The sequence below is a fragment of the Phalacrocorax carbo genome, chromosome 12 (genome assembly GCF_963921805.1).
Source record: "Phalacrocorax carbo chromosome 12, bPhaCar2.1, whole genome shotgun sequence".
NCBI lineage: Eukaryota > Metazoa > Chordata > Aves > Suliformes > Phalacrocoracidae > Phalacrocorax > Phalacrocorax carbo.
In genome coordinates this window covers 7,916,462-7,927,001 of record NC_087524.1, presented here as the reverse complement: position 1 = coordinate 7,927,001, position 10,540 = coordinate 7,916,462, and the positions used below count along the sequence as shown (strand labels likewise).

Below are 10,540 nucleotides of genomic sequence, written 5' to 3'. Positions count from 1 at the left end.
GGAACGCGGAAGGGCGCGCACTGCGCCTGCTCGGGGGGCCGGCGGGGGGAAGGGGCGAGGCGGCATCTGCGTAGGGCGCATGCGCAGGAAGCGGGCTCTTGCCCGCTACGCATGCGCAAAGCGCCCCGGGGAAGGGGGAAGGCGGCAGTGGGACAGCACGCAGGTGCGGTGTGGGGGAGAGCGCATGCGCAGTGGGCTTTGTGTAGGGAAGCGGCGCCGGGCGGGGGGGCGTGGACGGGTGGGAAAGTGTTGCCTTCGGCTCTGCGCATGCGCAGAGGCAGCGCGGGCTCCCTTGAGTCGTGACCTACTTCTCGCGGCGCTGCCAGGGCCCCGCAGTCTAAGCAGGGCCCTGCGGGGCCGCGGCGCGGATGGGAGACCTGACTCCAGGGTTCTTGCCGCAGGATGGGGTGCAAGGGGAAAAGCCCCTGCAGCTGCTCCCCGCTGCCAGCGCAACCCGGCTGGTGTTACTCTGGCAGATGTTTCCAAGCCTCGAGGGAGCTACGAGGATGCTGAAGGTCCTGCTTCGAGGCTGGTATCATCCCCATAAATCCGAAGGAAGGGGCCTGAGGTCAGATGGCGCCTCTCCCGGGAGAAGCTCCAGCTGCATGGGAGTATGTGGGATTGGGAGGAACAGGCCCCCAGGGCATGAGTCAGAGACCACAGGGCTGAGAAGACAACCTCCCATGAGGCTATGTAGAGAGGCCAGTAAGTAATCCTTCCAGCCCACCCAGCACTGGGGAGGCCATGGCAGGTACCAGCCAACAAGAAACCAGTGAGCGAAAAGCGGCTGGAAACCCCAGCTTGTGGGGAAGGGCTGGAAAACAGCTGCAGGCATCACAGCAGCCACACCACATTTCAGCCAAAACTGAACAAAATGAATGAAAAGTGATTAAAAACATCCCCTGCTGACTTGGATACTGTTCACCCCTGTCCAGCTCATTCAGCTTTCCCAAAACCCTCCCTTGCATTTTTGAAGTCTGTTTCTTGCTCCTCAAGCTTATTTCTGCCAGTGATATTTTGGCATGATGAGAAACCCAAGACAGCTGTTTCTGGCTCCATCTGTACCCATGTTCAGGAAGCTGCAGCAAAGGCCCTGGCCAAGGAACATCTCTAATCATCACATCTGATTTAAAGCTTTCAAAGAGCAAAAATAGCAATTGTACTGCTACCCCTAAGTAGTAACTAGCTATATTTATTAGTGTGCAACAAGACTTCACAGAAGGGTAAGGAGAAATGCACAGGAAGTGGGGTGGAAAACACACAGTACTCTCACATCACCGTATGCAGAGCTGGACAGTTGGCTGCTAGTTCAGAAGTGACCCTGAAGCAGGCTTGCAGACACAGCTCTGATCATCCCAAAAATAATCCTGCAGTGACGATTCCCTCAGTGTTGCAATCTCATCCTTTTACAAGATGTTTGTGTTTCTAGGCATCTTTCGCAGTGCTAGAGTGAATCACTGCCCCAGGCTGCATCGGCTGCCTCATCCAGTCGCTCAGCTGTTTTCCCACATAACAACTATTCTTTTTATCCTGTGAAAGCTGGGAAAAAAGATGGCCTGAAACAACACAAGGCTGTCCTTTTCCAACAACCCATCAGCTCTTACCTCTCTTCTCAGCATAGGCTTTACTGTTACCCACCCTTACATGCCATGTCCTAACAAGGGACTCCTGGTCCCAGGCCCTACCTCACACAACAACTTTTCATAACAAGCCAATGACACACTTGGAGGGACTGATCCAGCCCTCCCTGCCCTCAGCCCATTCCCCGAAGGCTTGCCCCAGCAGACAGCTAAGCAGAGATTATTTTTTGGCGCTCAGGGGACCAGCTGCCCCCCACCCCATAGCTACTGGCAATGATCCCTGTGCAAACCTATTCCCATTTGGTGTGAAAAGGCTACGGCAGCATCTGAAGGCTGAGTGAGCCCCACAACACCCTGTTTTCCCTTGTCACTGTAGTCCCTTTCCTGCCCTATGGCCTAGGGAGAGGGACCCCATCAGTGGCTCACAGCATCCCTGTACCACCATGCCAGTCCATGGGTGGCATCACCCAAAATAGTAACCAGCAAAGCAGAGATCTCAGGGGATAGAATATACTGGGAAGGGGCAGAGCGGGGGTGGGGAGGTGAGGTTAGAGGAGAAAACACACCCTGGCCCATTCATACTGCTGTATGCAGGCGTGGGCCAACACCAGCAGGTCAAAAAAGGTCCTTTGGAAAGAGCAGACGTGCAGCTTTCCCAGTCCCACAATGGCAATTCCCCCCATAGCCAGAGCCCATCCTTTTAAGATGTTTGGGTCTCCAAGCAGCTCTTTGCACTGAGCTTGTAGTTCCTGGACCCGAGACTGCATAATGCTGGAGGGTGTCACTGTCCCATATCAGGTCCATTATCCTGTTGTTTTCTTACTTACCTGCTTCTTTTTTGCTTTCCTCTTTGTTTTGCTTCAAGCTATTTTTCCCAGTTCTCAAGGCTGTGTTTTATCAAGGACCAGTGATTGCCCATCAGTTCATAGCCCTATGAAAAACTCCTTTCAGTCCACATCCACCCCTTCAACGTAGTAATGGAGCAGCTTTCTGTTAGGTCAGCCTTAAATACCCCATCCTAACAAGGGACACCTAGACCCAAGCTTCAGTTCACCCAGCAGCTGTCATGACAGGCTGATAACACACATGACAGCCCCACTTCTGAGACCTGACGTGCTTGGTGTAAGACCCGTTAGCCTAACAAGTACGGCCTCATAGCAGGGGACTGTATTTACGGGGCCATTGATGGCAACGCCAGGCGGTTCAGGAACCCAGCCAGCCCAGTGCACACCCTGTCCCCCATGCAACCTCCCAGAGCACCCATGCAGCGCATCCTACAGCTGCAGCACCCCAAAAAGGCTGCCAACCCTCTGGAAAGACCCTCAGCCCCCATCTCCCCTGCCCCCCAGATGGCTGACAGAGGCAAAGATATAACGGTGGTGTGCATAGCGATTGTGGTTAGATTTTATTGTCTTTTTTTTTAAACCCATATTATTGTTATAATACAAAATATACAGACTGGAGATGCCAAGCGGGTTGTGGGTCACCATGCCCCAGGGCTGGGGGTCACGCCATGCGACCTGCAGCGTGAGGGAGGAGGCAGCATCTGCTCCGCGTGGCAGGGGACAGTGGGTACCCAGAGAGCCTGGGTGGGGGGGAGAAGGAGACAGGAGGGGTAAGGCTCAGGATACCTGCCCTCCCACTTTTGGGAGTCTGCAGGTGGGAGCTTGGCCCCACGGCAAACCCAGTAACAGGACTGTGAGATGAACAATGTGTTAAATGAACCTAAAAAACACATCATGTCTGCAAGGGCTGGGCCAGGGACAGTCCCACTGAGGGGCAGCCCCGTAGCTTTGTCTCAGGGCCCTGGGAGGGGTTTTCTGATGGCTCTGACACCAGGGGCTCAGCCTGGGTCTGGGGCCCGGCCCGGTATGTGTACTGGCCTTGCTCACTGCTTTCCCATTGATCCCAGATACCGCAGCTTGAGCCAGCCCTGACTGCCCTCAGCTGCTAAGGATGCAGAGGCTGCAGCAGCAGAGCCAAGGCTGCCAGGGCTCCATACGTTCCCAGTGTCCGTGGGATTGCAGAGAGGGGCTTCTGGGCTTGGTATGGGATCATTAGCCTGTGGGCATCACTTCCCCAGCTAGGACTTGGAGGGGTTTGCAGACAGGACAGGCCTGCCTGCACACACCCAGCTCTGAGGAGCTGTTGGTGATAAAGATGTGGGGAGCCCCAGGATGCTGGCTCCGTCCCCAAGGTCCCCAGGCAGGCTCTCACCTCCGAGCATGGCCATGCCAGAAGAAGCTGAGCCCACCGTGCCTCAAGGTGACCCTCCAGCCTGCCAGCAGCACAGCAATGACTCCTGGCCGGTCCCAGCCTTGACTTTCTCCCCAGGGAGCTGCCAGCTCAGCTGTGCCCCTGGCCCAGGGCTATGCCTGGGGGGTCACCTCTCTGCCCCATTGCTCACTCCCTGGCCCCACCCCGGCAGCGGGTGGGCTGGGACAGACCAGGGCATGAGAGCAGGGGAAGATCAGCAGCAAATGATGCAGGGAGCATGGCTGTGAGGGCTAAGGTGGCCGCCAGAGTACAGCACACCTCCCTCCTCCATGTGTCCCCATGCACTGGCTGCCATGTCCTCAGGGAGTGGTGGGAAAGGTGTCTCTCCATCAAAGCCTCAAAGTGGGTCCCGGAGGTCCTCTGTGTGCTAGCACCCTGAACTCAAGGGACAGGGGTTGAGGTTGCAGCTCCTCCCAGCCCAGCATCCTCCATCCTGGGGGACCAGTGCCACAAGAAGGCACCTTGGGGTCCCTTTAGTATCCCCTCTCCCCAAGCCAGGATGAGCTTCCTAGGCCTAACTGGGGCCCCCCCCATGGGATCAGGGGTCACTCCCCACAACTCACACAGCAATGAACCCCAAGTGCCCATGCGGCTGCCTTCTCCAGGCACAGCCCCTCTGCCCACCCACCGCTCAGGGGCTGGGCAAGGAGGGCAGCTGGTGGCTCATGGCCAATGCACCAGACATGCTCCTCACAGCAGGCCACGGCCAGGGCAGGGGAGGAAGCTGAGGCACTGGCACCCGTTGCAAGACTTTATTGGTTTCTAGACAGTGTCACTGGAGGGTCTGTGCTGGAGCTGGTGCTGGGGAATCCCAGGGCTGGGGAGGGTCAGGGGTGTGGGAGCTGTGGCTGCACGGGGGGCTGTGCACAAGGGAAGCCTCTATTGCAGCCTGAGGCTGCATCTTCCCTGCCAGGAACAGGTGCAGGGAGGTCCATCCAGGCTAAACGCTCGCCCCGTGCCAGCTGTGCCCATGCTCCAACATCCAGGAGCACCTGCCTGGGATCCCCCGAGGAAAGCGGAGCTGGCCCAGAGGAAAGGGAAGATCCCACCACCAATTGTGTCTCCGGGAAGGGAGGCCCCTTCCCACGGGGATGTCTGTGCAGCCGGCGGAGGGGAGGCTCGAAGGAAAAGTCGAGAGAGAAGCAGGTTCTGGGCCTGGTGGCAGGACTGCTCGGCTGGAGGCAGGTCCAGGAGCTAAATCACATTGTCGAAGAGCTGCATGGACCGCATGATGTTCTCGTCCTGTGGGGAGGAGGTGCGAAGTGGGTGGGTTGGGCACGGCACAGCATTCTGGGCAGCTCCCCCCAAACCTGGCTTTACCCTCATGGCAGCTCTGATCCATGGGACAAGAACCCCAGGGATTACAGGCAGTTTCCAAGCCCTACTGGGGTAAGGCTCTCCTCTTCTGCACAGAGATGCTGGCACAGATACAGTTCCCAAAGCAGTGCCCCAGCCTTGCCCTTGGGAGCCCTGCCTTCGCCCCCTCTCTGCCAGGATGGCGATGGGGGGACAGAGGTCCCCAAGGGACAGGAAGGTGGCACAACCCCAGAGCAAAGCTGCTGGTAGCTTTACCTTCTGACAGGACTCCAGAAACTCCTCAATTGTCACCACGCCGTCCTTGTTTCGGTCCATTTTCTGCAGACAAGCACAGCACGAGGGGCATGGCAGGGACAGCCCCAGCCCCAGGGCCTGGACACAGTGCACCCCTACCCCAGCCATCCCCAAGCACCCAGCAGGACCAGGATGGCCCTTTCTGACCCTGGCTCCAGCATAGCCCTGCTTCATCCCCAGTGTGGGGTGTTTTCTCCTGCACTGTGCCAGGTTTTGGGCACCATGGGCTCCATGCTGGAGCTCTGCTCCCATAGGGTGTGCTCAACTCACCTGGAAAAAGTTTTCCACATGCTCCCGGGGCGCTTCCTCCCGCATGGCTGGGTAAGTGTATTTGCCCATCATGTCATAGATGGACTTCATGATATCCAGCATTTCCTGGAGGGAAGGGGGTTGTAGGGTCAACATGGGGTTCTGCCTCCCCCTGGTCCCCGACCCACACCCTTTTCATGATGCTCCCAAAGGACCTGTGGGGTGCTCAGGTGTGTTCCTGCTGGCTCCCTGCATGGTGTGGGGCCATGTGTGTGCCTGCACATATGATGGAGCCCCAAAGCATCACGCCCCTCATCCACCCTCCACCCCAGAGACACCCCGGTGCCAGGGGGCCAGGAGGCGTCCATCTGCAAAGCTAAGCTCAGCAAATATTGACCCTCCACCCCAGCTCTCCTCCATAGCTCAGCCAGTGCCCCAGAGTCCTGCCCCCGTCCCTGCCACGTGCAGATCTACACTGGCCCCAGGGACCAGCCTGGACCCCCCAGTCCCACCTCTTTGGTAATGCAGCCATCTTTGTTCAGGTCGTAGAGGTTAAAGGCCCAGTTCAGGCGATCATCAATGGTGCCCCGCAGAATGACGGACAGCCCAGACACAAAGTCCTGCACGGATGGACAAGGCAGGCAGACGGGAGTTACAGCCACAAAGGGCCTTATGGACACGGAGGGCACAGCCCTGCTTGTCCCTCCCGCAGGGGGGGATCTCAGCCCCAAAGCTAGGCTAACAAGGGAAACTTGAGTATCAAAAAGAGCCTGGGGAAAATTAGTTGCTTGTGCCCAAATATGTCCCACACTAGTTCCTTGGGTCACAGCACCCCAGAGGACAATGCGCATCAGGACCTGCTGTTCAGCCAAAGCCCGAAACAAGACCCAGCCATGGCTGTGCCTGAAAGTCTCTGTACCTAAAAGACACTAGCCAGAAAATAAAGAAAGCCCCCTTTTTTATTGCTTTTCCCTGTTTTCCACTGCCTCTGGGAATTTAGTAATCTCCATCAGCTCCTGTGAAGCTCTCCATCCACCTGCAACAGCAATGCTGCTCCGCCCAGCCTCCAGTACCTAAAGGAACATGCCCTCCCTGCCCCATTGCCATCCCCTCCTCAGCCACAGTTCACCTCAAAGCTGACGGAGCCATCGTGGTCGGTGTCAAAGGCGTTGAAGAGGAAGGTGGCATACGTGCTGGAGTCTGGGGGGAAGCAGACAGCGTGAGGCGGTGCTCTGTGACCTCCTGCTCTGCAGAGGCACCCACACATGGCATAGGGATGGGGACAGGGATGGGCACTCACCTCCCTGCGGGAAGAACTGTGAGTAGATCTGCTTGAAGTTTTCCTCATTGACAATGCCGCTCGGGCACTCCTGCCAGGGCAAGCCATAGCGTCACCTCCACATTGCAGAGAGGGGCTGAGCACCCTCTGAAATCCCTGCTGCTCCCTTGCCTCGCCCCCCAACCCTGTGATGTCTGGTGGGGTGGCCGGTAAGGCTGCTTGGAGCATCTCCCTGATTTTGTGGGCTGCATCCTTCGCTGGAGGGGCTCTGCATCTCAGGCACCCAGGGAGGGGACTCTGCACCCAAGGAATGGAACACAGGATCAGGCCTCCCCACCGAGCTCCCTGGAGGTGGGATCAGGCTGTAGCCTGATACAAACTTCAACCCAAGGTCCCGAAAGCCTTTGCAAACCCTGGGCACCACCAGGTGCGAAGCACCCTCCAAGGTGGACGTGGCAGTGGGCGGGGGGGGCTAACAAAGCTGGTCAAGGGGTACTCACATTCTTGAAGCCTCGGTACAGGACCTGCAGTTCTTTACGGGTGAACTTGGTCTGCTCCTGGAGCTGCTCCAGCCCCTCAGGGCGGTGGCAGACGGTGGAGAGCTCAAACTCATCCTCAACGCTGTCTGCAAGGAACGCAGGGGAAGAGAGGGTGGCTGAGGACAGCACCGTCCTGCCCTGCCCTGCCATGCCGGGGGGCAGGAGACGTACCTTGCGCGGCACACCCCATCCTTTCACGCCTGCCCAGGGTAACACATTGTTGGGGCGCCCCGCTCAGCTGGAGTTGGGTTTATGCCATCAGGGGACACTCAGAGACACCCTGGGGACAGACCAGTGGCTGACACTCAGCAACAGTCCCCCCCAGCCTCCAGTACACCCTAGGCTGGGCAGAAAGAGGGTGTGAAACACCCCCAGTGCTGAGACCCCCCGCCTGCTCTTCTCCTCCCCCCAGCACAGGCATCTGTTCTGTGGTGCCAAGACCCTGGACATCATGCAGGCCTGTGCTGCACCAGGGCTGGTGTCCAGCAGGAGAGCTTCCCCCCAGAACCCCAGTCCTAAATGCCCCCCAAGCCTTGTCTAGACTCCATCCTGCCTGCTGTGCATCCCCTTTATCAATGGTTTCTCCCCCCCCATGTGGCAAGCTGCATGACCCCTGTCCACAGCAGCCAGCACCCCCAGACCCACTGCAACCAAGAGGGGCTGTGGCCCCACAGCAGGTACTCCCCCCCTCCATGGGGCATGGCTGCCCCTCCATACTCACCTCTTCTCCCAGGGAGGATCAGCTTACACTGTGGGGGCAGGGGGAGACCCCAGCCAGGGACTCGACTCACCAATGGGCCAAGCACACCCAGTGCAGGGTGGGTAGGGGGCTCTGGGCAGCTCTGCTCTCACTCTCTGCTCAGCCCCTTTTGGCCCCCCCCCCCCATCTCCAAACCGACACTGAGCTTTAAGCAACAACACCCCAGCCCTTAAATCAGTCCCACTGCCATGAGCCAGCTCCAAAGCAGGTCTCGCCGCTGTGCATCCTGTGGGAGCTGCTCTGGGAGGCTGGACGGGGGGAAAACCAGCCTGGAAGCAGGGGAGGGCAGAGGTGGGTGCAGAGCCCATCGGATCGGACCCCTCCGGGGCAGGGCTGATCCTGACAGCCCCAAACCCAGGGCAAGGGAGTGGTGGAGGCGTCCCCTTCCCGCGGGCAGGGCCAGGGCGGAGGGCAGGCAGCAGCACCGCTGGGGACGCACACACACAAAGGCAAGAAGAAGCACTTGCTTTCGCTGAGCGAGGGGATGGATTTGGGCCGGCAGCAGGGCAGCAGTTTGAGGAATCGCTGCTTCAGCGCTTTTTTAGTTTGGCCTGGCGGGTTGCCTGGAAGAAAGAAGGAGTCACCAAGCAGAAGAAGAGTTAACAGAGCAGCAGCCCCCGGACCCGGCAGGTAGCAGGGTTGGGCACCCGGCGCAGGGTGAGCGGGGCCAGAGGCAGCACATGCAGCCTCAGGCCAGAGGAGCAGGAAGGCAACGCCCAGCCCAGGCTCTGCTCAGCCTTTCTGCTTCATCCCAGGACAAACCCGGCACTGGAGTTTCCCTCCTTGGGAAGGATGGGGATGGCAAAGGGGCAACCCTGCTGGGCTACCTACGCCCAGCACCTCTTCACTGCCCCCCATCAGAGCATGCCAGGGTGCACCAGAGGCACCCAGCAGCCCAAAGACCCAGGATATGGCAGGGCTGGACTCTGCCCCTTAGCCTCGAGGCCAAATACGTACTCCCTGATGACCCGCTGTGCGGGGAGGCAGGGCAGGATGGAACCCGAGGAACTGCCTGCGGCTGAGCCAGGGCGTTGCATCCTCCCCAGCGCTTGGGGCCGGGTTTGATCCTGCTGGCACATGACAGCTGAACACAAAGCACGTGCCGAACCCAGCCATGCAGCCCAGACTGTGGCATGCACCCCCACCCCAACACGGCACTGGAATCTGAGCCTGGGAACCTTTTTTGAGACAGCCAGAAGGGGAACGGGGCTAAGGGCTTTGCCTTGGCCAGGCTATGGGGCAGGGTGAGGGGCTCTCCATGTCAGCCTGGCCCATGGCCATCGCTTCCCAGAGTCCCTGCATAAGCAGCAGGTCCCCTCACTGTACAGACACCCCTGCCACCCCCTCTTCCCCCATGTGGACCCCAATGGCTTGGCTCAGCCCCATCTCTCCCTGCTGGCACTGCCCCACAGCTGCAGACCCACTCCCTCCCTTCCCGCAGTGCCTCAAGCCAGCAAACTCAGTGCAGGACTAATGCTGCAGGTGGGGAGAGGAGGAAGAGGAGGGGATCAAGGCCATGCCAGGCTCCAGCCCCCAGAGGGAGGCAGACAGCAGCACAGGGCACCAATGGGATGAAAGGCGCAAGGTCCCTTTGGGGCTCTGCTGACACCACGTTTGCTCCAAGCACCCTGGAAGTATGCACACAGCAGGTCTCAATGCCTGCACATCCTGAGCCCTGGTTTTGGTGCTGTTTCTCTAGGGGGCTATCAGATGGGGCTTCCCTGGCAGCTTTCTTAGCCTTTTGGGGCTGAGCTGAGCCCCAGGTGCTGGGGAAATGGTGCTGCATGGTATGCAGCAACAGCGTCTGGAGGGGAATGTGGGTCTGCAGGCAGCTCCATCACTCTGGGGCTATGGGAAACAGCTCCAGGAGGTCATTGTCACAGCAGGACATCACACAAAGCCACTCGGAGAGGCCAAACTTTTCCCAAGGAAGTGGCATCCACAGCAGAGTGCCAGTGACATGCAAACACGTAGGAATGCAAAAAAACCACCCTCTGGCATTTGTCACTGGGCAACAGAGGCAAGGGTGAGGGCCAGGATCTTGGCACTGGAAGCACAGCCTGGCTTCTCTCTGCTCCAGGGTTTGTGGGCAGGCGAGGAAAGAGGCTTTTTCCTTCTTACAAGTGGAATCAGTTGTGCATAAAACTTGATTTTGGCCCAACTACTTTTCCAGGGCTTTAACTTGCAGAAAGAAAGGGAAGTTGCACCTTTCAGCCTTCCAAAGATGCCCTGGGGCCAGGTCCCT

General features: G+C 58.6%; 1 protein-coding gene across 3 annotated transcripts in view; it reads right to left on the bottom strand.

Annotated features, from left to right (window-relative positions):
- Positions 1 to 2,876: 2,876 nt before the first annotated feature.
- KCNIP2 (potassium voltage-gated channel interacting protein 2) overlaps positions 2,877 to 10,540 on the bottom strand; it is a 47,242-nt gene continuing 39,578 nt past the window's right edge. The window contains exons 2-9 of one of the 3 annotated variants that reach the window (XM_064463991.1): positions 8,763 to 8,858; positions 7,497 to 7,621; positions 7,018 to 7,087; positions 6,847 to 6,917; positions 6,230 to 6,337; positions 5,739 to 5,843; positions 5,430 to 5,492; positions 2,877 to 5,099 (exon numbers count right to left, since the gene is read on the bottom strand). In XM_064463991.1, the coding sequence (XP_064320061.1) occupies positions 5,052 to 5,099; positions 5,430 to 5,492; positions 5,739 to 5,843; positions 6,230 to 6,337; positions 6,847 to 6,917; positions 7,018 to 7,087; positions 7,497 to 7,621; positions 8,763 to 8,858 (686 nt within the window). In that variant the 3' untranslated portion in view covers positions 2,877 to 5,051. Of the gene's footprint in view, positions 5,100 to 5,429; positions 5,493 to 5,738; positions 5,844 to 6,229; positions 6,338 to 6,846; positions 6,918 to 7,017; positions 7,088 to 7,496; positions 7,622 to 8,758; positions 8,859 to 10,540 lie in introns of all 3 variants that reach the window. The other 2 variants (XM_064463990.1, XM_064463992.1) reach the window with 2 other exon arrangements.